The sequence below is a fragment of the Culex pipiens genome, chromosome 1, assembly GCF_016801865.2.
Source record: "Culex pipiens pallens isolate TS chromosome 1, TS_CPP_V2, whole genome shotgun sequence".
Lineage (NCBI taxonomy): Eukaryota > Metazoa > Arthropoda > Insecta > Diptera > Culicidae > Culex > Culex pipiens.
The window spans coordinates 75,215,013-75,240,586 of NC_068937.1; the positions used below are offsets into that span (position 1 = coordinate 75,215,013).

Below are 25,574 nucleotides of genomic sequence, written 5' to 3' on the forward strand. Positions count from 1 at the left end.
TCACGCAGGATTTTCGTTGCCGTTTCCGTCTCTGTTGTCCCCCGATTGTGTGTGTATTTCGATCCGGGCGGTTTCGGGATGTTTGACAGTTGAGTTGGAGAATTTAAACGGTGTGCGTCGCGGTCCTCACGCAGGATTTTCGTTGCCGTTTCCGTCTCTGTTGTCCCTCCGATTGTGTGTGTATTTCGATCCGGGCGGTTTCGGGATGTTTGACAGTTGAGTTGGAGAATTTGAACGGTGTGCGTTGCGTTCCTCACGCAGGATTTTCGTTGCCGTTTCCGTCTCTGTTGTCCCCCGATTGTGTGTGTATTTCGATCCGGGCGGTTTCGGGATGTTTGACAGTTGAGTTGGAGAATTTAAACGGTGTGCGTCGCGGTCCTCACGCAGGATTTTCGTTGCCGTTTCCGTCTCTGTTGTCCCTCCGATTGTGTGTGTATTTCGATCCGGGCGGTTTCGGGATGTTTGACAGTTGAGTTGGAGAATTTGAACGGTGTGCGTCGCGGTCCTCACGCAGGATTTTCGTTGCCGTTTCCGTCTCTGTTGTCCCCCCGAATGTGTGTGTATTTCGATCCGGGCGGTTTCGGGATGTTTGACAGTTGAGTTGGAAAATTTGAACGGTGTGCGTCGCGGTCCTCACGCAGGATTTTCGTTGCCGTTTCCGTCTCTGTTGTCCCTCCGATTGTGTGTGTATTTCGATCTGGGCGGTTTCGGGATGTTTGACAGTTGAGTTGGAGAATTTGAACGGTGTGCGTCGCGGTCCGAACACAGGATTTTCGTTGCCGTTTCCGTCTCTGTTGTCCCTCCGATTGTGTGTGTATTTCGATCCGGGCGGTTTCGGGATGTTTGACAGTTGAGTTGGAGAATTTGAACGGTGTGCGTCGCGGTCCTCACGCAGGATTTTCGTTGCCGTTTCCGTCTCTGTTGTCCCTCCGATTGTGTGTGTATTTCGATCCGGGCGGTTTCGGGATGTTTGACAGTTGAGTTGGAGAATTTGAACGGTGTGCGTCGCGGTCCTCACGCAGGATTTTCGTTGCCGCTTCCGTCTCTGTTGTCCCTCCGATTGTGTGTGTATTTCGATCCGGGCGGTTTCGGGATGTTTGACAGTTGAGTTGGAGAATTTGAACGGTGTGCGTCGCGGTCCTCACGCAGGATTTTCGTTGTCGTTTCCGTCTCTGTTGTCCCCCCGATTGTGCGTGTATTTCGATCCAGGCGGTTTCGGGATGTTTGACAGTTTAGTTGGAGAATTTGAACGGTGTGCGTCGCGGTCCGAACACAGGATTTTCGTTGCCGTTTCGTCTCTGTTGTCCCTCCGATTGTGTGTGTATTTCGATCCGGGCGGTTTCGGGGTGTTTGACAGTTGAGTTGGAGAATTTGAACGGTGTGCGTCGCGGTCCTCACGCAGGATTTTCGTTGTCGTTTCCGTCTCTGTTGTCCCCCGATTGTGCGTGTATTTCGATCCAGGCGGTTTCGGGATGTTTGACAGTTGAGTTGGAGAATTTGAACGGTGTGCGTCGCGGTCCTCACGCAGGATTTTCGTTGCCGTTTCCGTCTCTGTTGTCCCTCCGATTGTGTGTGTATTTCAATCCGGGCGGTTTCGGGATGTTTGACAGTTGAGTTGGAGAATTTGAACGGTGTGCGTCGCGGTCCTCACGCAGGATTTTCGTTGCCGCTTCCGTCTCTGTTGTCCCTCCGATTGTGTGTGTATTTCGATCCGGGCGGTTTCGGGATGTTTGACAGTTGAGTTGGAGAATTTGAACGGTGTGCGTCGCGGTCCTCACGCAGGATTTTCGTTGTCGTTTCCGTCTCTGTTGTCCCCCCGATTGTGCGTGTATTTCGATCCAGGCGGTTTCGGGATGTTTGACAGTTGAGTTGGAGAATTTGAACGGTGTGCGTTGCGGTCCTCACGCAGGATTTTCGTTGCCGTTTCCGTCTCTGTTGTCCCTCCGATTGTGTGTGTATTTCGATCCGGGCGGTTTCGGGATGTTTGACAGTTGAGTTGGAGAATTTGAACGGTGTGCGTCGCGGTCCTCGCGCAGGATTTTCGTTGCCGTTTCCGTCTCTGTTGTCCCCCCGATTGTGCGTGTATTTCGATCCGGGCGGTTTCGCGTTTCGCATTTTATTTCGTTTTTTCTTTCCACAGCCGGCTGTCTAAGATTAAATCATTTATGCTAAACTCAACACCAAATAACCGGGAACAGTCTTATCCGCATACTCCGACTGATTGCCTTGAGAATGCATAATACATCACACCATTAAACAAAATTTATTGATTATTGGGTCGCATCACCATCCTCTAGGTTGAATCCTGACCATTACCCTTACCCACTAACAAAATCCCAAGTAGAAGTAGTTTTTCGGCACACGCGGGGGTGTGGATATCGTATAGAACCCACCCTTGGTAGCAGCCTGTGCTAACTAACATTTTCGTCCCATTCCCTAGAGATCTACAAACTGACATGGCGGGCGCCGTTGGTGGCCAACGACTGTTTCCTATTCGCACCGGCTCTAGTTTTGATGATCGTGATGTTTTATCTTTTCAGCGCATTCATGCATGCTGTTGATAAGGGAAACATCATTTGATCGTTGAAGCGTGTGACCGGTTGTGCTGATGGGATATTATGGTCCTGTTCAGCAATGGAGAAGGACAACCATGGGTGGTCTCTCATGCTCATGCTCTAAGAATTTAAGAATTTAAGAATTTAAGAGTTTAAGAATTTAATCTATGGTTTTAGAATTTAGAAATTTAAGAATTTTAGAATGTATAAGCTTAAAAATACTAAAATTATTTTAGATTTGAGATTTTTTTCTATATTGTTTTGAATTTGAAAGTTTTGACTTTTTAATTTTGATTTTTTTAAATCTTCAAATTTTCGATTACCCAAATTTTTGGTATTTTGAATTTCAGATTGCCAAAATTTTGAATTTCGAAATTTCAGATTTTTTAAATTACGATTTTAGAAATATCGAAAAAAAATTAATATGTATTTTGATTTTTTTTTGTTATAATAAAAACTATTCAAACAATTTTTTTTTCGAATTTTTGAATTTCTGAAGCTTTGAATTTGGAATGTTCTGATCTTTTTATTTTCGCCAAGAATGTTTAAATTTAGAAAAAAATATTTCTACCGATTAAATTCCATTCCATAATTCGAAAGTGGAGGCCAGCTTCTGTTGCGTCCTATCAAGCTCATATTTGGCGCCCACCAGAACAAGCCCCAATAATAGTTTTTGTTACACATTCTAATGTCTATATCTTCGGGAAAAGTTTGTAATATTTGATTTACAAAATTAAAAATTGAATAAATCCAGTATAAAATTAAAAATAAATAAGGTTAAAAATCATTACTCAAAACTCAAAAGAAATTAAATATTCAGAGCCGGAGATGTTAAGAAATTACAAGAAACATATAAAAAATAATTTCTACATAATCTTCATCTTCATTTTTCGACGTTTCGTACTAAGAAAATACAAACAAACATTTTCAGAAGAAAATTTAATTAATAAAAATTATGAAATTCTTGCACTCAAAGGAAAAAACAAATTATCGTAATTCCTGATAATATTTTTCTTAATAACTTGAAAGTAATTCTATCTCTCTCAATTAATTTATTTATCAAAATTGCCATCCGCGCGAAATCCGCGCCAGATCCACGCTATCCGCGCGAAACGCGCCATCCGCGCGATCCGCGCCGTCCGTAACAACCCTACCTTTGTTATGATTCGTTTTTCTTCGCCGAAAGTACATGGCGCCTTTTGCCATTGAAGGGAGGTTTTGTTATGATTCGGTTTTCGTCGGCAAATGTACATGGCGTCTTTTTCATGATGCTTTTTTTTCGTCTCGAGGTTCATGTAGTCTTTTATTTGACAGGTTGACAGGGCTATATAAACAGGCACTGCTGATGCCAGAGATTTTGTTTATGTTACTTTATTTAAAATCATTATTAAACTGACTTTACTGAAGTAACTTTTGCTCAATTTTGGTGGAGAGGTAGCTTATTAGGAGTACTTTCAGAATATGCAATAACGCTAAAGTGTTAAAATTTACATAATGCCTTTTTTTTAATTAGGTCCAAGCACTCGCCGCGACCAGACATCGTTCTATAACAGCTCCGCGTTAATTTTTTGTCGTTTATCGCATCGCACACTTCGGGGTTATTTTTGAAATTAAATATGTCATTATTGAACTTTTTTATAATAATTACATTTCTTGTGCATGCTAAGTCGTATGGCTTAATGCTCTTCATCTTTGTTGTATTTTTCGTTTTATTATTAACCGATCACATTTATTTTAATTGCTTCAAATTGTTTTACATATTGAATACATTTGGGTAAAAAAGAAAAATCACTTTAACAACTAATCCTAACTTAAAACTAAATTCATTGAAATATTCAAAATGTTTAGAACGAGTAACCTACGAACCAATTCAAAAGTTTACCAAAAGTACAATAGTAGTATTTGTGTTAATCCTTCTATCATTCCATAAATTGAGTAAGGGCTCGAACCTCACTTGTTAGAAAACAATAGACAGTAAAGGAGAATATACTTTATAAAGAAGCAATAGTAAGAAAATCATAATTGTATGTTAAAAAAATAAAAAGAATAAGCTAGAGGTAGTAGATGTAGAAATAGGCAATAGTTAATAAATAGAGATAACAAACAAGCTTAGATTATTGTTATGATGGGCAAGATAAAAAATTATTCAAATAAATAAATAAAGAAGAAAATTAACAAAGAATAGGCAAATGATAAATAGACTTGGTATTACTAGTACATTAAGGGAAGGTTTATTTTAAAGAAAACACACAGTTTGTTAAAGCAGCATTATTTGGAAAAAAGAGTGACAAGCATTAAGAGATACGAGAATCAAGAGATGATAAAATTAAAACCAAATGGTAAACAGAAGAATTAGTGAAGAAGTACGAATCAGTAGAGCAAAATAAAAACAGGAGATAGATGGTAGCTGGAAATGGAAAGGAGAGAAACCCCGTTCTGCGACGTTCAGGTACATCCACAGCAATTGACTCAACATACTGCGAATCAAAACAATACCGTCTACAATCACAAATAACTTCCCTTTCCCACATTGACGCGCCCCTTTCTTCTAGCCGTCTCGACTCTGACCCTCGCTGGTCAAAGGTTTACGATCCGTTTCCACAGGCCACCAGCTAGGTCATCATGAAAACCAAGCCAACGTGGAGGTAAGAAAATAGGACACTTGCAAGGAACCAGAGCTATACTGTTTTGATCAAGATAATTCAGATGATCTAACAGGACTACGGACGTAGTCAGTGACGCTCCTTCCAGGATGTTCCTCGCCTGAGCGTCAACTGAAGAGGTATCATCAGTATCATTCATCCTTGGCTTGCAATAAAATAAAAACATTAAAATTACGACAAAATTCTAGCAGGATTCTAGCAGAAAATTTTGCCGTCTCATTCTAACAAAATTCTTACAGAATTCACGCAGAATGGCCTGTCAGAACAGTTCTAGCAGGGTTCTAACAAAACCGGTTGCTTTCACCGGATTCTGCTAGAACCGGTTATTGCATTTGAGCTAGAATTCTTGCAAAAATCTGGCAAGATGATGGCAGCGTTCTAGCCCAGTCACGGCGTTCTCACAAGATTCTTACAGAATTCTAGCAGAGCGAAAATATTCTTAATAGAACTGTGCCATCATTCTGCCAGATCTTTGCAAGCATTCTCAAAGAATTCTAGCTCAAATGCAATAACCGGTTCTAGCAGAAATGGCGAAATCAACCGGTTCTGCTAGAATCCTGCTAGAACTGTTCTGACGGGCCAGCTGCTAGATTTCTGTAAGAATCCTGCTAGAATGAGCTGGCAGGATTTTTCTGCTAGAATCCTGCTAGAATTTGGTTAGAATAGAACGGATAGGATTTTTTGGGTGAAAAGGTTTGTTTGTTTGTTTGAAATTATCTTTATTCAAAAATCATCTCTCACAACACGTTTTTAACTAGGCACTTTTCACTTTTTCACTATAAAACTTTTAATTCCACGTTTTCTCGTGGGATTGAAGCAAACACTTTCTGCAGGTCTGCAGTTTTCCAAGATGCGTGTGGTCATCGACGACATCTCCTGTGCTGTGCTCACCGGCCTCCCAGAAACAGTGATCTGAACTTCTCGCTTCGGGAAAATTCCGAGTGCCATCGGAAAAACTCATCTGTGAATTTAAAAGCAAAATGTTGTATATTTTGGGTTGATTAGAGTTACCCAAGTTCATTTTACTTACCAAATTAGGCAGTCTCCATTCAAGGCAAAATTCAGCGTTGGAAAAAATGAACTTGCTTGAGCAATTTCAATGACAAGATGCGGAAATCACATTCACCCCAAAGCGGTTTGGCGGAAATGACATCATTTTCGACAGATTTTGCTCTGTCAGAATTTGATCACAAAATTCTAACACAATTCTTCGAGGGGTGGTTCACTTCCGCCTTGGTCGAGCGTTGATATTCCTTTTTTTTAAAAAAAAGGCGTTCGCTCCTCTTTATTTCACCTTATCCAACCCTATCTGACCTTTTCTTGCTTTAACGCGCGTTAGCTCGCCTTTTCTGTTGCCTTTTCTTGCATTCGCAGCTCAGTCTGCTCGAATTTTTGACAACGAGAACTGTCAACAGCAAATGACAGATCTCGTTGTCAAATCATTCGAGCAGTTTGTTTTGATTTTTTCACCGCGTTTACCTTTGTTGGTCACCTTTGTTGGAGTTGTATTCCATGAAGATGTTCATAAGATGTTCAGGTTCAGTAGGCAGGCCATTGGATGCAAAAAAGACATGCATGCTGGTTAGTGTTAGTCCGTCTATGCAGACGTCCGGTTTTTGGTCCTTCAGATACGCCAAGTATAGTCTGAGATTGTCATAGACTTTAATTTCGCGGAGTCTGGCCAGCAGGAAACGGCCATCGCCGACTGCAGACTGTTCAGTTAGGCGTACTATGGGCGGCTTCATTGGGTCCAGACAGAACATACTGTCTGTTACTTCAGGAGTTTGTGATGACGTTTTTGCTGGCTGCGGCGTGGTGGCGTTTAGAGGTGGGACGATTGGCGTTTTTTCCTTCCGGTAGGGGTTGATGGTTTCCCCTTTTCGGAAGTTGATGAAGTTTGAATTCGATGTAGTTGGAGGTTGGCCAGAAAATTCGACCCTTGCCTGGTCTAGAAGTTCCTTGTCGGACAATTTGGTTGACGAATGAGTGAAAAAGTTGCTGCTACTTGCGTTGTCCTGGTCGAATTGATTGTCCTTTAAGTTAAAATGTGGCGTACTTGGGTTTCGGCCTGCGTCAGAGTTGCAGTTGGTCTGGTGCTGTTGCCGACGAAGATGTTGATGTGATTGTTGTTGCTGCAGGTGTTGCTGTTGCCGGCGTTGCTGATGATGTTGTTGTGATTGTTGTTGTTGCTGGTGCTGAATTTGTTGACGATGTTTTCGGTTGCGGCGACGTGCTTTTTCGGCTTCCTTTTCCTGAAGACGGCGAGTCCGCTGCCTGGCGTCGAAGTCGGTCCAGTCTGGCTTCCAAATTTTTTTGCTGCCGATAAGTCGCCAGCCAGATTCGATTTCCAGTACGGTTTGTTCGTTTAATTCTTCTGCCAGTGATTTTTGCCGGACTTCAATTTCATTGTCTTGCAGTTTATTGATGGATGAAGTGAGGGCCCTCACTTCATCGTGGACTGCTAAAATTATGTCCGAGGGGCATTTTTCTGCTGAGGCAATTGTCTTAATTATGTCATCCCGGTGGGATGACGTAATTTCCTGGATACGGCAGAATGATTCAGCGAGTTTTTGATTCTGGTCCGAGGTGGTGTCTTCAAATGCTTTTCTGACTTCGTTTAAGGGGAAGTCCATTGCCGGTGCCTGTGTTAATACTGCCGAAAGTATTCGACTTGCGATTTCTGCAGATTTCTTAATTTCTTCCTGCAGGCCTATGATTTTATTATGCAGTTCATTAAGGGCTTCTTGGTTTGTCTTGTCATTGGTCTTGATGTGAGTCAAGATCATATGACTGCCTTCTAAATGATGCTGCATTATTTTTCTAATGTCGATTTCCATATGTAGGTTATTTCGACAAAGGCTGCATATAGGAAGTACATGTAGTTGCAAGTCGTCTTCGGAGCCACGCTTGACCCCAATACAGGCTGCGTGAAATTTTCGATTACAAATGCCCGTACAGTTCCAGAGGTATTGTTGGTCGAAGGGTGAAGAGCACGTCGGCACATAGCACTGCATTTTGCTTACGTTTGTTAATAAGTGCACACGCGACGCGCGACAAAAAAAATAAATATGTTTACGTTTACGTTTGTGGACTGGGTCAGTGAAGGTAAATAAAAATAAAGTGTAGAGCGAATTAAAAAACGCGTCCGTCCGGTAAAAAGACTCAACTGCAACTCCTGTTGCTCCTAAGAGATCGTCAAGATTAAGCTATCGACGGTTTCCGCCATCGGACAGACCCTCCGACGGTACACGTCGTCGAATCACCTGGCGCAAGCTGCTCGAGCCGTGCTCCAGAACAGCACCCAGATTGCGCAAATGCTGAACGGCCTGAACCGGGTGGACTTTCACCACCGCCTCAGGGCGGTCCCGGTGTACCGATGCACTAGCGGCCGATGCAGCCGGTCGAGGTCCAGGGTGGACCGCCCGTTAATATGCCGATGCCGAGCAACGCCTCCGGGGGGACAAGCGTCCGGCAGACAATCGAAGTTATCATCATCCGTCGAAGAGTGATTATCCAATCAAGATGAAGAAAAAGGTGCACGATCTGTTCCAGAATCGCAAGCCTACACAGAAAAAAATATGTAAATTTACACAGCACGTAATTGCTGTTTCTGATGTAAACTCACTCAATGTAATGTTGAGATATGATGTAAAGAACAAAAAGTCATGGAAATTACTCTAATGTAAATCTAAATCTAATGTAAATCATGAATCTAATGGAAACGTTGAGCATGGAACCTTAAATCTGATGAATTTCTACCCGGGTTCAGATTCCTGTAAATTCTCATTTAATGTAAATCATATATCCAATGTATTTCTGCCAAACATTGACTTCAAAACTACCCGAACTAAAAATAGTTATATTTGGTTCTCTTTCTATCGCTCTCATACTTCGCTGCACTAGCGTGCCCAGGGTGGGGCAACATGGGGCAGTTGCCCCACCATCCTCGGAAATTTGTTCTAAAATTGGGCAGGGGGTGTCCATAAACGACGAAATTTTCAAAACTCTAATATTTTTGCCCCACCTTCCTTGAGGACCTGGGCACGCTAGTGCTTCGCTGGCCCACTGCCTGAGTCCGACCTGAACAAGTTGATGCTTTAGCCGCTCGTTTATAAAATGCGAAGATGGCTCAGTCGGCAGCGGGTAGCAGCAGTAACACCGAACATCCTACCCGTCGTCCGTTCGATTCCAGTCCAGCGTTATTCCACTTGGCCGTCGACGAGAAAGCGTCCGTCCCCTACCTGTGAAACAACTTTTTAAAATCCGAATTTCATTTTGCTGCCCGCTTCAATAATTTTAAAATAGAACATAGGCCACACCCTTTTCCTACTGCAATCCAAGTCGAGCTTCTCATTCCCATTGGCCAATCAGAATTAGTTGATTTGAACTAATGTAAATTCCAAAACTAATGTAAATTTTCAAAACTAATGTAAATTTCCAATGAATCTAATGTAAATTTCCAATGAACCTGTACACAGAAAAAAATATTCCTGTGAATTTACATTATTTATCATGTACCAAAAGGTATCATGATAAATGATGTATATTTACATTAGGTTCATCGGAAATTTACATTAGATTCATTGGAAATTTACATTAGTTTTGAAAATTTACATTAGTTTTGGAATTTACATTACTTTTGGAATTTACATTAGTTCAAATCAACTAAATCTAATTAGCCAATGGGAATGAGAAGCTCGACTTGGATTGCAGTAGGAAAAGGGTGTGGCCTATGTTCTATTTTAAAATTATTGAAGCGGGCAGCAAAAGGAAATTCCGATTTTAAAAAGTTGTTTCACAGGTAGGGGACGCTTTCTCGTCGACGGCCAAGTGGAATAACGCTGGACTGGAATCGAACGGACGACGGGTAGGATGTTCGGTGTTACTGCTGCTACCCGCTGCCGACTGAGTCATCTTCGCATTTTATAAACGAGCGGCAAAAGCATCAACTTGTTCAGGTCGAGGCTCAGGCAGTGGGCCAGCGAAGTATGAGAGCGATAGAAAGAGAGCCAAATATAACTATTTTTAGTTCGGGTAGTTTTGAAGTCAACGTTTGGCAGAAATACATCGGATATACACGCAGAAAAATGTTTTGTAGATTCAGCCTGTACGAGGTTTGATTCAACAAAATATTTTGTTGAATATAATCAACAAAATTTTTGCATTAAATCAACTCTCATGTTTTGTTGTTTCAAATCGGGTTTTTTTGTTGATCAAAATTTGACAGAAGCTCGTTCAAATCAGATTTTTGTTGAAGCAACGTCGATTTTTTGTTGAAACAACCCTGATTTTTTTTCAAAATAAGGTTAGTCTTTCAATTGAATTAACAAATGTTGAATAGGAATAAAAATAGTCATTATTTATTAATATTTGCATTTTTTTTATCGTATAAAAAACAATTCGATGTGGTCCTCCAAGTGTTGCACCTTGTTCGGTCCGTGTGCCGTTTCGCTGCTTTTGAACCGCACCTGGTGGCACCGCCGCCTCCTGATGAACCGACGAGTTTGTAAAGTTGCCTCCCGCGTTGAATGAGCCATGTTGTCATTGGCGTTCCGGTAAACCGTGGTTACGTTGTTTTCCGAAGAGGTCTGCAAGGATGGTAGAGGATTAAAAAGGGTCATTTGAAGTAAAATGCTAGAGCAGCTTACCAAGCATGTTCTGTCGAGTGGTTGGGGAGTTTCGTGAATCTGCAAAACATCTTTAACTTCTAGAGATGGCAACTTGTGCATATCAATTGTTGATGATGAGGTGGCCTAGCTGGTGGAGGTGAAATCGGCCCGAATAGCGCACTGACTTCTCGCATTGTATAAAACGACGGGATCGGGATCAAACACACGAACGAAATTCTCGCACGGAACAAAACTTGTCCACTCAAATCAAATTCAAGAAAAACTTAACATTTTGACATATAGCGGGCACGTGTAAACAGCATTAAATTTAATTAAAATCAAAAAACATAGTTAAGTTGATTCAACGCCGATTATTGTAGAATCAACGCAATATTTTTGTTGATATTTCCAAAAAGATTTTGCAAAACACACAGAGTAGATTCAACTCAAAATGTTGAGTTGTTTCAGTTGGTTTTGAGATCTGTTTCAACAAAAAATCGTCAAGTGAAAACAACAAAATATTTTGTCGATTCAAATAGGCCTGATTTTTTTGTGTGTATGATTTACATTGAATAGGAATTTACAGGAAGCCGAACACGGGTAGAAATCCATCAGATTTGAGTTTCCATGCTCAGCGTTTCCATTAGATTCATGATTTACATTAGATTTAGATTTACATTGGAGTAATTTCCATGACTTTTTACTCTTTACATCATATTTCAACATTACATTGAGTGAGTTTACATAAGAAACAGTAATTACGTGCTGTGTAAATTTACATATTTTTTCTGTGTAGGACGTTATGTTTCTTCTACACACAAAAAAATATTTCTGATTGTTACATCATTTATGATGTAACACTTTTGCACGTCATTAAACATTTAAATTCAAATGCAATTTGATGTAAATTTGCAACAAATTATATGTAAAATCATGATTTTACGTGTGATTCAACCGTTTACATCGAATCTCAAGTTTACATCAACTGAGTTTACATGTGATTCAGTTTTTCCGTGTCGAGTAAATTCACATATTTTTTTCTGTGTACCTCCAACATTAAGCGAAATCCCAATCACTTATTTCGCTTCGCTGGATCTAGATTCCGACTAATTTTTGAACCGCAATCGATATCAAATGCGTTTGAAATTTACATCGGATTTTAGATTTAGCGGAGCAAAAAAAATTGTTCCTCCGGTAAATTTACGTTATTTTCAACGGAAATTTACACTTTTTCGAAATATTTTGCCTGGGAACGTTTACGTTGGATGACATGTAAATTTCAAATGAAGTTGATGTAGATTTTTTCGATAAGGTGTTGATGGACTCGTCTCTTCTTTTAAAAAATGTAAATCTAATAAAACACTACCCAATAACCCCAACCCGTTAAATTTTTATTCTATTTTCTGCAAGATGATTGGAATCCCGAGTTAACAGTTTATGATTGTGTATAAGTGTTGCCTCCCAGCCAGAGAGGGTCGTACTGTAGTGGTGATTGGACATCTCGTCGATCGTTTGCTCATGTTCCTGCTGCTGACTGTCGGGCTCGCAGCAAAATTTTACACCGATTCCCAAACTGCGAAACTCTTGTCGGAGGTTAGCTTCAACTCGATCACGACTTCAGCAAGCCCGTCATCTGGTCCTGCATGTGTGGGCTGGCGACGTCCTCAAAGGGTAGACCTTGGATATAACGGCACATGATGTCGTTGCAGCTGCCATTCGACTATTGTAGCACAGGGAGTACACAGAAAAAAATATGTAAATTTACACAGCACGAAATTACTGTTTCTTATGTAAACTCACTCAATGTAATGTTGAAATATGATGTAAAGAGTAAAAAGTCATGGAAATTACTCCAATGTAAATCTAAATCTAATGTAAATCATGAATGTAATGGAAACGTTGAGCATGGAAACTCAAATCTGATGAATTTCTACCCGTGTTCGGCTTCCTGTAAATTCCTATTTAATGTAAATCATATTGGCGTCTTTTTTCACAGGCTCAGGCGGACTTGGGGAACCAGTTGGGAGGATCGGAAGTATCGCAGGCAAACAGAAAACACTACAATTTCTCTTCACTAATCTATTAACTAAACATAACTTAATTTTAGTGGTAAAACTTAGCGTCTCTTCCGACGATCGCGACGCGCTCGACTTAACGTCCGACCGGTTCGGCTGCTTGCGATGAACTTAAATCTTCACTTGTTCCGACGCACAGGCTCGTCCTCGTCGTCCTCTTTCGTTGCGCGCCAAAACTCCTCCACGAACATCTTCGTGCGCCGTTCGTTCTCCCTTTCTCTCTCTCGCTCAGGCCGTCGTCAACGGCGCGTTTTTGCCGCGCACGTCGTTTCGCGCGATCCCTTCACGGCGTCGTCGTCGACGCGCTGTTGCCAGCTCTGTCTCGCTTGCTGCCGAGCACACGTCGTTGCGCGCGTCTTTTTCGCTGTTGGCAACGACGCAGGCTGGGTTGCCACCTTCGTGGCAGTTGTCATCACAGCAAGCGCAGTGCTGCCAAAACCAAACCAAAATTTTCTTCGAGCTGACAGGTTCAGGCTCGAACATCCTCCACCCGCGAAGAACTGCAAGTGACCTCCATGCAATCCAGAGGTCACACTTCCGCCTTCTAGTCATTCCGGCTCCCGTCTGTTGTCCAAAAGTATCAGGCAAGTCTTGAGTTGTTTCTTCGGGGGGCTTCTTTGGCTTCGACCAGCTGCGAACTTGTGTCATCCCGTTGCTTAACTTCGTGTAGTACTTACAGGTCGTGTTGTTTCGTACAGGCGCAGTTGACAATCGCAGGGGCTGCCAAAAGGACTGGACGACTTGAAGGATGAACTTCAGTGCTTCCTGTTGCTTGCCGATTGTCGGAAACCGGCATCTTGTTTCGCTTCCACTTGGACGATCTTCAGCGGCTCCAAATGTCCTCTTCGTCAGTGGGTCGGCGCACACCGACCGCTGGTGTGGGTGGGTTCTTCCAGAGCCACTCTTCGTCTTCTTCATAATCACTGGTGCTGCAGTTGCTCGATGCTTTGAACGCTCATCAAACCTCAGCTGTGTGCCAACTGCAGCAGCCTTGTGCGGCGTACTTGTACGCGCCGCCGTCAAGAGCGTTGATTGCAGCCGGGCGCTGCACCTTGTCTCTCCTCCTTGGAAACGCTCGGCTTGGAAAGCCAGCGTTGTCTTCGATGTGCGTAGCATCGCCTGGAACAGCAGGTAAAATCTTCCTTGTGCTGTTTGATCACTCACTAAACTTGTTTCCTTGTAGGTTTCACCAACTTCTCGTGCGCAGGCTTCGGTGTGCTGCTCCAAGTTGGGTTGATCCTCAAACTCCGTGCCTTGAATCAGGACCGCTTCTTCGTGTGCTGCGCCACTTCCAATCGTGCTGTCCAAGACCTGGCTGAAGCTCGTCTCGCGCAGAGCCACCAAGTTGACTCTGACGGCGAGTTGAACTCCAGCAGGAATCGCCATGGTGTTGGAACGTGACTGCTCTTCGATGTCAGCCAACTCGTTCGCGTGGTGTCTGTCCAGTTCATGTTGTGTAGTTATTAATAAACAACTGCAGGGGTGTGGGCTGCAGGGTTTATTCCGAGAGTCCGCGACGGCTGACAGCGCGTCTGGCGCTAGTTGTCCTTGTCCAGAGGAGCTGGCTTCTGGCGTCACTGGACTCGTGTCGGCTTGTTGTGGAGCACCAGGTTGCTCCACCTTCGTTTGTGTTGTCGGTTGCTTGGGGTTTCTCCGGCACTCGGCGTGCAGCAGGGTGTGGTGACGCTTCTTGCACGTCGCGCACGCTCCGATGGACACACACTGCGCCGGGGTATGTCCCGTCCGGAGGCAGTTGAAGCAGAGGCTCTTCTCTTTTGTCTTGAACAGCCGTTCGGGGACTGTCTTCTCCAGGAATTGCGGACACTTCCAGCTCTTGTGCTGGCCTAGTCCGCACACGTCGCACTTCTGTGCCGGCTCACTTCCGGCGGTCAAGACCATCTTCTGCTGACCCGGATCATCCGTTGCGTTCTGTCCGGGTGGCTTCTTGGTGGGATGTGACGAGTCCTCGTCAGCGATCTTGCATGTGTCGATGATTGTCTTGGGCTTTTCGATCTTGTGGTTGTTCTCTGACCGTTCACCATGCGGGATGGTACACTCCGGTCGTACCCGATCTTCCGTGTCCAGCTGCTCTGACAGCAGCTTCCCGGAACGCTTCTGGGGTTCGTCGATGGCCGCCTCGTTGGCGCATCCGACGATCTTAACGGTTGTTGGGTTCGTTGTCTCGTCCACCCATTGTGGTACACCAGGCGTGTACGCGTTTCTTCGTCGTGTGGGCTGGCTCACTTCTGGCAGCTTCTCTTCGATGACCGTCAGGACCTCTGTGTGCAGGTCGTCGAAGGCGTCGTAGAGGGCATCTTGCTCGTCCCGTGATGTTGACGGAACCATGCCAAGGATCTGCCCGTACGCCGTATGGTACGCATCGTACGCGACTTCTACCTCCTTCTGGCACGTCTTCAACGTGGCCCAAGTAAGCTCCGAATTGTTTTCCAAACTTGCGAGAATTGTAACGAGCTTACCTTGAGCCAGCTCACGCTGGTGGACGACTTCGTCGAACCGCTTCATCTCCTTTGCACTTACTGCTCCGCTGAGGATCACGCAGTGCTCGTCGTGACCGGGCTTCTTACCGATCGATCTTCTTCCGTGTGGCCGCCTTCTCCGAGTTCACCAGCCTTTCCGGTGACTTCCTCGGACGCAGCTCTTCGACCACCGTTGCTTCAGTGGCAGGGCACTGTTACGGAACGGCTGCTGGAACCGTTCGCCTTCACCTTCTCTCTGCGACGAACTCCCGGAACCACTTTCCAAAACGTTCTGCGCACCTTTTCCGGAACCACTTCTTCGCGTTTTCTTCCGGAACCAGTTTCGCGAAAGCCTTCTCACTTCGAGCGTCTTCACTTCCGGACCAAGTTCGCAGAAGGTATTCGCTCCTCTTCTCGGTGTTCACTTCCAGGACCACTTCCCGAAAGCTCCTTCCTTCTCTGCCTGCAACTTCCGCTTCTTCTTCTCTGGAGTCGTCGCGTCCTTGCTCAGCGCCGCTCCCGGGAGTTGCTGCAGGCACCTTAGGGCAGTTTCCGGCACAAGAGGGACACCAACGATCGGACCCTGTGTCCGAACCAAGCACGGAAAACAGCCAAGTCTGTAATCGCGGTACTTGGGGGAACTTTGTGTCCTCTTGGCCGGAACTTCACTTCACTCGAACCTTCTTTCCGGAACCTTTTTCCGGCTTCAGAAGGTTCTGGACGCATCCAAGATGGCGTCGCTTAGCACTTTTTACACTTGCTCTTCGGACGCATTCTGGTCGATTCCAAAATGGCGTCGCCTTTTTCACTTTGCCAAGATGGCGTCTTTTTCACTTTCTTCGCAGCGGCTTTTTCCTTTCTTTGGGCCTTGTGCCCACTTGCCGCGATAGAAACGACCCTCCGCCGTTTGTCCTTCACAGTTCCCGCAAACCCCGGCACTTCTGGTTCAATTTATCCGGGTCGTTTGGACCATGGCGTCTTTTTTCACAGGCTCAGGCGGACTTGGGGAACCAGTTGGGAGGATCGGAAGTATCGCAGGCAAACAGAAAACACTACAATTTCTCTTCACTAATCTATTAACTAAACATAACTTAATTTTAGTGGTAAAACTTAGCGTCTCTTCCGACGATCGCGACGCGCTCGACTTAACGTCCGACCGGTTCGGCTGCTTGCGATAGACTTAAATCTTCACTTGTTCCGACGCACAGGCTCGTCCTCGTCGTTCTCTTTCGTTGCGCGCCAAAACTCTTCCACGAACATCTTTGTGCGCCGTTCGTTCTCCCTTTCTCTCTCTCGCTCAGGCCGTCGTCAACGGCGCGTTTTTGCCGCGCACGTCGTTTCGCGCGATCCCTTCACGGCGTCGTCGTCGACGCGCTGTTGCCAGCTCTGTCTCGCTTGCTGCCGAGCACACGTCGTTGCGCGCGTCTTTTTCGCTGTTGGCAACGACGCAGGCTGGGTTGCCACCTTCGTGGCAGTTGTCATCACAGCAAGCGCAGTGCTGCCAAAACCAAACCAAAATTTTCTTCGAGCTGACAGGTTCAGGCTCGAACACATATATCCAATGTATTTCTGCCAAACGTTGACTACCCAAACTAAAAATAGAAATATTTGGTTCTCTTTCTATCGCTCTCATACTTCGCTGGCCTACTGCCTGAGCCTCGACCTGAACAAGTTGATCCTTTAGTCGCTCGTTTAAAAAATGCGAAGATGGCTCAGTCGGCAGCGGGTAGCAGCAGTAACACCGAGCATTCTACCCGTCGTCCGTTCGATTCCAGTCCAGCGTTATTCCATTTGGCCATCGACGAGAAAGGGGAAAGGGGACGCCCCTACCTGCGTTTCCTTTTGCTGCTCGCTTCACTCATTTTAAAATAGAACATAGGCCACACCCTTTTCCTACTGCAATCCAAGTCGAGCTTCTCATTCCCATTGGCCAATCAGAATTAGTTGATTTGAACTAATGTAAATTTCAAAACTAATGTAAATTCCAAAACTAATGTAAATTTTCAAAACTAATGTAAATTTCCAATGAATCTAATGTAAATTTCCAATGAACCTAATGTAAATATACATCATTTATCATGATACCTTTTGGTACATGATAAATAATGTAAATTTACAGAAATATTTTTTTCTGTGTAGAACAGGCCGTACGCGTTCTCGATAAGGCGTTCGTGGGCGACTTGCCTGTTTACAGGTACGTCAACTGGAGTTCCTTGTCCAGCTCAAACCCCAGCAGGTAGTGTTATTCGGAGTCACTTGCTAGCAATGCCACGATTTCCTCCGTGATATGCAACTCCACACTCGATCCGCCACCAACCCCCTGAAACTTGTTCAGCTCGTCCTCCTGCTGCTGGAACTCGCTAACCCACTCACTCTCCAAACACTCCACGAATCCCTGCCGGATCTCGTTCGTAATCAGCTTGTTCTGAGTAAACAGTCCTAAGACCTGCTGGTTCAAGTTTGGCTGGCGCATGATCGCGGGTAGGTTTCCGAATCGCGTTCTCCGGCAGCCACGAGCTATAGGTGACACAGCGCGTTTTGTTGAGCATGTGGTCGGCCTTGCCGGAGCGTGGATTCAGCCCAAACAGCAGCTTGTTGGCGCCGCGTTTAAAAATTTGCAGCGCGGAACCTCTGGAACCCACTCTTCTTCCGCATTTCACAGCATCCACGACTCGGTCGCACTGGATAGGCATCGAGTAGAAACACGATCGTTTTGATCCTTCTTCTGCTGCTACTGGAACAAGTCAAGTCCAAGTAAAAATAATCGAACATTTCAATGTTTTTCTAGCGAGATTGTTATTTTCAGAATTTTGACAGCCAAACTGCTTGACAAAATCACAACAATCACCGTGTTGCCAAAACCGAGCAAAAACTGCTCGAACTGGCAAGGCAAAGTTGCAAGATCGATTTATCTCTGCTCACATTCGAGCAGAAGCAACACGCCTTAAGAGCCTTAACGCGCGTTAGCTTTCCTTTTGTTGCCTTCTCGTGGCGTTGTGAAAAAAATCGTCGCTTTTGTGAATTTCGAGCTACTTTTTGTGCTTTTTATTGTTCTAACGCGAAGTGAGCTACCCCTCGCAATTCTTACAGATTTCGCTCTATGAGAATATTCTAGCAAAATTCTAACAGAAGTCTGGCAGGCCTGCTAGAATCATTCTAGCAGGATTCTAACAGAACGACTTCTGCTAGAAATTTCCGTGACCGGGAGTAAGAATAATTTTGCTCTGCTAGAATTCTGTAAGAAACCAGCGAGAACGCCGTGACTGGGCACACGTGTATTTTTCACAAAGCCGCGAAACAGAACAAGTATTTTTATAAGTGCGTGAATAACAATCGGTCGTTGAAGCTAAAAAAAATGTGAGAACAATATCGCGCCGTGGTTCAGTGATAGTAAGGCGAAGAAAGTCGACGACGATTCCGCTTGAAGACTATAGCGGAAATTATGGGTTAATTGCGCAATGGATGAAGGTTTGAAGTTGACACACAGACAACAGACGTTTGGGCTCGATTCTTCCCTTGTGTAAATCATTGCTACAGTTTTTTTAGTTGTGGCAATCCGTTTGTGGCGCTGCAGTCGCTTTGTCCTGACACATTGCCCGCTGTCAAAATATCGCTTTCCGCCAACTGTCATTTTCCATTTTGTTTGTTTTCAACGTTTATAATCGTTTGTTCTGGATGAAAAGTTGATTTCGGCCGATTTCAACAAAATCTCTCGCGCTTGCAGCTGCTTGACAAATGTGAGGCAACCAAAGTGGCCAAAACTTGGTTCCTGAACCGATTTTAGCCCCGACGGATTGCCGATTGGAGTACGGCGTCGTTATTTGTGTTCCTTGTCAGCATGATTCGCAAAATGACCTCTATGACGGGGCTACGCTTCTTGAACCTGGTGCCACTCATGGAAGAGGACGGGAAGGGGAAGGTGTGGGGGTGTTTGAGGATCGCTTGCACTGGAAATCCGATGGGGGAAACTGACGCGCTGGAGAGAACATTCAAGATTTAGGCCTTTGGTATGGCGATCAGGGTTCGCCGGAAGTGGCGGCACTTGAAGGTGGGGTGGGTTTTGAGGGCGTTGAAGAGGTTGGTGTCTTGGAGGTGAGGGTTGAAGTGATCGTGGTAGTTGGTTTGTCGGTTCCGGAGATAATCTTCGGAATGCGGTAGTTTGGGTCAAAACGTTTACGGGGTTGGCCGTGATAATAGCTCTTGCTGACGGCGCCGATGGCTTCCAGACTTTATCGGAACCAGTTCCGGATTGTCCAAGAAACGCTTGCCCATCCTCCCGATTTTCACCGGGTCTCCTCCTCCTTTTCGCTCTCCTCTGTTGGTTTTGTTTATAAACACAACCAGCAAGAATTTGACAGCCTCAAGCGCGGCCTTGGTTGCTGTGTTTATAAAAGCATCAAACTAGACTATTTTTTTAATATCGATAATTACATGAAAAAAAACATCGATGTGCTCGTAAATCGTGTTAATTAACAATTAAAGTAGATTTACTATAGCATAAAAACATAATCTTTACCTGTTTAAATTTTTTTCGAAAAATTGAAATAATATATTTTTAAAATATTTCTAGGTGATGCATTTTCAAACACACCTTCTCAGAAAACCATCATGGCTGCTTTAGAGAGTGGCAATAGGCTAACAGATGGCGCTAGTAGATAAGCTGGATGCGGCTGCCATGTTTTTACACACGATTTTCAAATTATTTTGTTCTAGCCGCTACGTCTGTTGTCTGTGGTTGACACTATCAAAAGGGAATGGTAAGATGCAATAGTAATATTGCTTGGTTTGATAGGGTCCATTTTCATAACTCCAGAATTCTTGTTTCTTGCTGCTGAATTCTTGTCAAACCGGTTCCGAACCGGTGCATCGTCGTATGCAATTGTATAGGCCCCCAAAACCAAAGCTAAAAACTCTATTCGCCACCTACATTCGAGTAGGAGAACTTTGGTGCAAGGTTACGTTTACGTTTTTGCGCGATAAGTGCAAAGGAGAGTGAAAACTATTTCAAGGTTTTTTAAAAGAAAATTGATCTTTTGGAATAAAATAAAGTTAACAGGAGGTAAGAAATAAAAAGCTTTATCGACTGACCTTTTGATTTTTTTGCCAAGTTGCCTTTTTCATTGAAAATTCTGAGATCCGGATTGAAAACGCGAGAATGAGGTTAGATTGCAAATTTTGAAAATCAATCCAATTATCATTTTTCAAGCAGATCTTTGCTTTTATGGTAGAAGTGACTTTAAAAAATATTTGTCCACTTGAATAATCTACATTCTCAATTGATTAGTTAGGTTTTGGTTGATTAAAATATTCCCTTATTTTGAATCAGATAATGAACAGGTTAAATCGGCCATCACAAAAATATTTTCGTTTATATCAATTAAGCTATTTATTTCTTACCTGAAAATGGTATAATTTGCTATTAATGTCGATTTTATGATGAAATAAAACAATTTCAAATTTCAAATCAATTTACTCGCTGTAGGTTATAATGAAAACATCACCCAAAGATTGAGCGCCCTCTAGTGGGGGGTAATTTTGACGTTTGATTGAAATAATGAGTTTATAGTGATTTTATACTTTTCCAAAATCAAGGTTTATTTTGAACTTTTTTATGATAATCTTTTTTTTTATTTTTTGGTAATAAAAAATAATGAGTTTTCAATATTTTGATACCCAAATAAGGACAAAAATATGTTTTTCAAAGATCTTAATAATTGAAACAATTTCAGTTTCTGTTATGAGGCGAAGCCGGATGTGAAATAATCACTCGAAAGTACTTTTTTAACTAGCGTTTATTAATGCACGACTTTACTGTACGGCGTACTGAGCGAGACTGCTCTCCTCTGAGCGTGTGCGAGTGTGTGTGTGAGTGTGGTCAAGATTGTGTAAGATAGGTGAACATACAACATCCTCCCCACTTTAAACTAAACGTTACAAAACAAAATTCTTCAGCTTTTCCGGGATTTTTGTTTGTCGCTTTGGTCGCGACGCTGGAACTACAGGCAGCGTTGAATGTCGATCACGTGTTGTCTCCGACGGCGTTGTATTCGACGATCCTGGCGGTGGCATCACAGCAATCGTTGGTTCTAACGGGCTAGCTGCGGGCAGTTGACAATCAAGTTCAACCGAAGTCGAACTGCGAGTGGCATCAGCTTCGGGGTGATCCGGTTGGACAGCTCTTGGTTCTGGAACAGTTGGCGACAGACGGGCAGGCGATGTGGAATGTTCTTTACGTGGCTTCAGGTGAACCAGGCTGCGACGGTAGTCCTTTCCATTCACTTCCACTGTGTACGAGCGCTCGCTGAGGCGGTTGGAGATGACAGCAGGTGTCCACAGCTTCGACGTTTGCGGTGTCAGCTGCACGAAAACCGGAGACCCAGTTTCCAGCTCAGGTAGGTTACGAGCTTTCTTGTCGTACTGGTACTTGATCCGCTTACGATTCTCCTCGATTGACGCAGGCACATTCTCCACCACCTTCGGAACCAAGTTCGCTGCCGTGCTCGGAACGCCACATCGCGTTGAGCGTGAAAACAAACGGGCGACGGGACTGGACCCAATCTTGTTTGGGATGTTCCTCCAGTGCAACAGAGCGAACCAGAAGTCCGTTCCAGTTTCGTTTGCTTTCGCAAGCAGGCGCTTGGCAATTTTGACGGCGGCTTCGGACTTACCGTTTGCTTGCTGGTGGTGCGGCGCTGATGTTACTAGCTCGAAGTCCCAGTCCTCGGCAAACTTCATCATCTGCTTGTTCACGAAGTTTGTAGCGTTGTCGGTTAGCACCCTCTGCGGCCTTCCATGTCGAGCGAAGTTTTCCTGGCATGCCGCTATGACCGACTGTGGCGTCAAATCCTTCAGAATGTCGACCTCGAAGAAATCTGAATAGTGGTCCACAGTAACCAGGAAGTTGCGTCGGTGCCCACGGTACTCAGCGAAGAAGACGTCCATCGAGACCATTTGAAACGGGTGTACCGGGATGCTGTGGCTGATCATCGGTGGGTGTGGCTGTGAAGCCGCAAACTTGGCGCAGACACTGCAGCTCTTTACGACGTCCGTGATCTGCGAACTCATGCCCGGCCAGAAAAGGTTGGCCCTGGCCAGCTTCAGCGTTGCTTCGATTCCGTTGTGACTAATGTGGCAACAATCAATCAGCTTGCGTCGAAGAACCTGCGGCACCAAGATGCGATCGCCTCGAAAGACGATGCCGTTCTGCGTCGAGAGTTCGTTCCGGTATCCAAAATAAATCCTCACGCTGTCCGGAACCCGTTCGGCCGACGCCGGCCAGCCACGCTGCACGTACTCGATGACTCGCTGCATCGTTTGATCCTTTTCTGTCTCCTTCATTACTTCATCCAAGCGGCTATCCGAAATGCTTAGAAAGTTCTTCAGCTTCACGTCTTCCAGCTCCTCGAACACTTTGTAGATGTGCAGTTTCTTGTACTGGTCCCACGGCTGGTCGTCTCTGGTCGGGGCCCGAGAGAGAGCGTCGGCCACAACGTTGTCCTTTCCAGTTACGTATTCGACCGTCAGCCGATAGCGTTGGAGGTTCAGCAGCATGTGCTGCAGCCGGCGAGGAGCAGCAAGGAGGGGCTTGTTGAAGATGTTCAGGAGCGGCTTATGGTCGGTCTTGATGACTGCTTTCGGGTTGCCGACGATAAGTTGATCGAAGCGAATGCATGCGAACAAGATCGCAAGAAGCTCCTTCTCGATCTGCGCGTAATTTTGTTCTGTCGGTGTCAACGTTCGAGAAGCGTACCCAACTACTCCGTCCCCTTGGTACACAGCTACGCCCAATCCAAAGCAACTGGCGTCGCACTCCACGGTAATTGGCTGGTTAACATCGTAGTAACGGAGTGTGTCGGTGTCCGAGACAAGAGATTTGACCCGTTCGAACTCCTCTGCTTCAACTTTCGTCCACTGCCACGGCTGGGATTCCACGATGAGCTTTCGCAGACTCGTGAGGTTCGCACTCAAGTTTGGGATGAATCTGCTCAGGTAGTTGACCATTCCGATAAAACGGTGCACAGCTTTGCGGTCCGTGGGAGTAGGATAGTTACGGATGGTTGAGATTTTCGTCTCGTCTGGCTGGAGTCCCTTGTTCGTCAGTACGTGACCGTAGAATTTCACGGAGGTCTCGCACAGTTTCAGCTTTTCCTTGTTCAGCTTGATGTTGTGCTCCTTAAGGCGACAGAGCAGCTTCTCGAGACAGACGTTGTGGTTTGCTAGCGCGTCTTCAAAGGTATCTCCGACTCCGAACACGAGCAGATCATCGGCGATGCACTCGACACCGGGCAAGCCTTGAATAACCCCCTGCAGCTTCATCTGGAATATTTCCGGAGCCGGTGCAATACCAAAGGGTAGACGTACCCAGCGGTATCTGCCAAATGGAGTCCAGAACGTCGTCAGCTGGCTGCTCGGTTCATCCAGGACCACATGCCAAAATCCTTTCTTGGCATCGACGGTAGAGAAGACCTTGGCCTTCCCCAACTCTGGCAGGATTTCGTCGAGGGTCACAAACTGAAGGTTAGGTCGCTTCAGTGCCTTGTTGAGGGGAACTGGATCGAGGCACACACGAAGGCTCTTCTTGGACTGGTCACCTCGCTGGACGATGACGATATTACTGACCCAGTCAGTGTGTCTCGGCTCCTTCACAACGATTCCTTCCTTTTCCAGCACTTCCAACTCCTTCTTCAGCTGACCGCGCAGGGCAATCGGTACACGCCGTGGTGGCTGAATCGACGGTGGCACGGTGTGGTCAACCTCCAACGAGACTTCACCGTCGAGCTTTCCGTACCCATCGAAGAGGCTTTGGTGTTTGTCGACTATCTTCTGGGCCTCCACACGGTATACCTTGAGCAGCTTGTCTGGCGAGGTTGAATCGGGTCCACCGAAGCAAACCGATTTGCAGAACTTGACAAATCCGAGCACACGGGACACTTTTGCCGACAGAAGAGGTCGGTGAGCGCCTTCCACCACTTGAAGCACCAATCGATACTTCCTTCCGGACCGACGGCACGGAATCTTAACCTCGCCCAACACCTTGATCGGATTTCCGCCGAAGCTCTGGAGTCGCATCTTCGACGGAAAAATAATTGGACACTTTCCTCCGTACAGCTTCACGAGACACTCTTGGCCAATCAGGCTTGTGTTGGCACCTGTGTCCAACTCACTAATCACTTTTCTCCACTTGTCACTGATTTTCAGCTCCAACTCTGCTGACACACTTCCGCCCTTGTCGGAGTTGTCGATGATCTTCCCGATTTCAAATTCCTCACTACTGTCTTCCGACGACGCATCGACGTCGGACTCTTCCTCCGATTCACTTTCGTCCTTCACTTCTTTCACTTTCCGCGAACTCTTCTTGCTGGACCCGCGCTTCACTCGGCACGCTTTCTCGAAGTGGTTTTTACCGTTGCACCGACGGCATCTCTTCCCGAGTGCAGGGCAGCTTCCTTTTGTGAAGTCGTGTTCGTCTCCGCAAAATTTGCAGAGAGGCAGCTGTTGCGACTTCCGGCGAAACTTCGACTTGGCCACCTTGTTGACCTCCGCATCCGGTACAGCCAGGTCTTGGCTGCGTTTGGCCGTTATCTCCTCGGCCCTGCACATGTCCACGACCTTCTCCAGGGTGAGATCCGTCATGGCCAACATCTTCGATCTCAGCTGCGGTCACTTGTTTGAGGTTATCAGCTTGTAGGTTATGAGCTCCTCATTCAACGTTCCGAGTTTGGCGACTCTCGCCAGGGTCTTCAGCCGGGTTGAGTATTCGTCGACCGATTCGCGGCTAGATTGCGTGGCAGAGAAAAACTCTAGGCGGTCCACGATCACGTTCCTCTTGGGAACCACCTTCTCACGAATCGCCTTCAAGGCCAGTGCCGGCGTGGCACGCTCGGCCTCGGTTAGTTCGAAATTGAAAAATTTCTTCCTGGCCGGTTCTCCGATTACGGAGAGCAGGTAGCTGACTTTTTGTTTGTCCGCTGTGGCTGGCCACGTGTTCATGCTTGTGGCCTTGACGTACTCCTCCCAACTTCTCTCGAAGAAGTCAAAATTTTCTTCCATATCACCGTCCACCATCAGCGGTGACGGCGTCGGAACCGGTAGAACCGGTGCTCCGGCCGGTGCTTCCCGCACACGGATTTTCTCGATCATTTTGTCCATCATGGTCGCTTGTTGCGCCATGAACTGCTTAAACTGGTTGGCATCC

The 25,574-nt window shown here is 45.4% G+C and overlaps 2 protein-coding genes across 2 annotated transcripts; both read right to left on the bottom strand.

The window, feature by feature from the left end:
- Window positions 1-12,567: 12,567 nt before the first annotated feature.
- Window positions 12,568-16,639, bottom strand: LOC120426715 (uncharacterized). The gene is made up of 3 exons (XM_039591491.2): window positions 16,586-16,639; window positions 15,805-15,962; window positions 12,568-15,513 (listed from the first exon to the last, which is right to left on the bottom strand). Exons 1-3 carry the CDS (start codon window positions 16,637-16,639, stop codon window positions 13,131-13,133), a joined length of 2,595 nt encoding a protein of 864 aa, XP_039447425.2. The 3' UTR covers window positions 12,568-13,130.
- A 2,756-nt stretch (window positions 16,640-19,395) lies between these two features.
- LOC120426705 (uncharacterized protein K02A2.6-like) lies at window positions 19,396-25,021 on the bottom strand. The gene is made up of 2 exons (XM_039591485.1): window positions 21,380-25,021; window positions 19,396-19,521 (listed from the first exon to the last, which is right to left on the bottom strand). The coding sequence occupies exons 1-2, from the start codon at window positions 25,019-25,021 to the stop codon at window positions 19,396-19,398; spliced, it is 3,768 nt and encodes a 1,255-aa protein (XP_039447419.1).
- Window positions 25,022-25,574: the final 553 nt, after the last annotated feature.

Excerpts from the sequence above, each read along its gene's own strand:
- LOC120426715 (XM_039591491.2), bottom strand. The coding sequence starts at position 16,639 with ATGTTCGTGGAAGAGTTTTGGCGCGCAACGAAAGAGAACGACGAGGAC. Across the intron at positions 15,963-16,585 it reads AGAACGACGAGGACGAGCCT|GGTCCGATCGTTGGTGTCCC; the intron begins GTGCGTCGGAAC and ends GTTCGGACACAG. Across the intron at positions 15,514-15,804 it reads TTCGGGAAGTGGTCCTGGAA|GCGGCCACACGGAAGAAGAT; the intron begins GTGAACACCGAG and ends AACTCGGAGAAG.
- LOC120426705 (XM_039591485.1), bottom strand. The coding sequence starts at position 25,021 with ATGTTGGCCATGACGGATCTCACCCTGGAGAAGGTCGTGGACATGTGC. Across the intron at positions 19,522-21,379 it reads ATCGACATTCAACGCTGCCT|ATTATCTCCGGAACCGACAA; the intron begins GTAGTTCCAGCG and ends CGCATTCCGAAG.